General features: G+C 44.2%; 1 protein-coding gene across 1 annotated transcript in view; it reads right to left on the reverse strand.

Annotated features, from left to right (window-relative positions):
- Nucleotides 1-1,616, reverse strand: part of TTC21B (tetratricopeptide repeat domain 21B) — a 111,755-nt gene that overhangs the window by 56,059 nt on the left and 54,080 nt on the right. The window contains exon 16 of the mRNA XM_019522733.1: nt 485-557. Within this exon, the coding sequence (XP_019378278.1) occupies nt 485-557 (73 nt within the window). The remainder of the gene's footprint in view (nt 1-484; nt 558-1,616) is intronic.

A 1,616-nucleotide genomic window follows, 5' to 3' on the forward strand; every position in this document is an offset into this window, starting at 1 on the left:
GGTCCCTTCCCCCAGCCCCCCGACCCCTTGCTCACCGGCACCAGAGCCCTGGCGCTGAAATATGTGGCCAGCCAGGCCGCATATTTCAGCATCAGGGCGAGGGGCCAACCATAGTGATGTTCTGGCAGCCAGAGCATCTCCGTGGAGGATCCAGCCTCCGGTTGCCTCTTTTTTCAGCTTTGAGTTTTTTAGACCCCTGGATATCCAGGGGTCTAATTTTCTCCCCCTGCTGCAAGTCTGCAGTGCAGGGAACATTTTTCTGTTCCCACACATGCCTGTTGCCCCGCCTCAAAGGGTTGTGAGGCAGGGCAAGAGGCATGTGCGCGCTCATGTGAACATGCTCTATGGGGTTTTTTTTAAGTGTATTTTGCTTCCCAAACACCTACTGACAGAACTAGAATGGTAAATAGCATAAAATCTGCTAATCTGACATCCAACTAACTACTCAGCTACTCTGTTCATCTCTCAAGATGCAGACACTTACCTCTTGAATATTCATGTACGCATCACCAAGAAGAAGAAAAGTATGAGAACTTGGCAACTGTTCTACCAGATCTCTGAAAAAAAGAGGACAATCTTGTTAATTATAAAGTTGCTAACATCAGTATTTCAAAGAACAGTTAATAAATATAGTAAAACTGCTTTAATCTTTGCAGATTAAAACTTTTTTGAACACAGTCATCTTGGATCAAATGGCTTGAACCAATTCAACATCCTAAAAGCCAATGTGGTAAGAATGAGAAAGAGAGAAATGAGATCTTGTGTTTCAATTTACAGCTCTGAAATAAAAAAAGAGGCTCATTTTCCTGTACTGAAGGTAAATATCTGCCATTTTTTCTTTGTCTGCATTTTACTGAAACCAGAAAGAAGCAATTCACGCACCACCCTCCAATGTATTGTCTAGAATCCTACACTAAATTAAATTTCTACTAAAACATAAATGACTGCCCAAACTCAACTAAAGCCCTACACCTCAAACCATTTTTTGTACATTTTTCCTCAGGGGAGCTTGCATAAAGGCAATTCCATATATTTACAAAATTAATTTCAGTACTAAATAAAAAGGAAACCAAGTAGGTTCTTTGCCACATTTATCAACAGTTATCAACCCCACTTCTCATCTGCAACACAGTTCTCCCAGACTACCTTCATCCTACCAAGTCAAATTTTCCAATATAGATAAATCAATTAAAAACAGCAGTTTCATAGTTGGTAGGGTCGGAAGGGACCTGAGCAGATCATCAAGTCCAATCCCCTGCCATGGGCAAGAAAGAGTACTGGGGTCAAACGACCCTGGCTAAGTCACTGTTTAGCCTCTTTTTGAAGACACCCAGGGTAGGAGTGAGCACCACTTCCCTTGGAAGTTGGTTCCAGATCCTAGCTGCCCTGACTGTGAAGCAGTGCCTCCTGATATCTAGCCTGAATCTACTCTGTCAACTTATGGCCATTATTCCTCATTACTCCCAGTAGTGCTCTGGGGAACACGGACTCTGTGCTCCCATAGCCCGCTGGTCCCCCTTGGCCAGTTTGTTGGCTGCCACCAGATCCCCTCTCAGCCTTCTCTTGTGGAGGCTGAACAGGTTCAGGTCCTGTAGCCTCTGCTCGTAGGGCCTGCC

The sequence above is a fragment of the Gavialis gangeticus genome, unplaced genomic scaffold (assembly GCF_001723915.1).
Source record: "Gavialis gangeticus isolate Ggan-Ray unplaced genomic scaffold, GavGan_comp1, whole genome shotgun sequence".
Classification (NCBI taxonomy): Eukaryota; Metazoa; Chordata; order Crocodylia; family Gavialidae; genus Gavialis; species Gavialis gangeticus.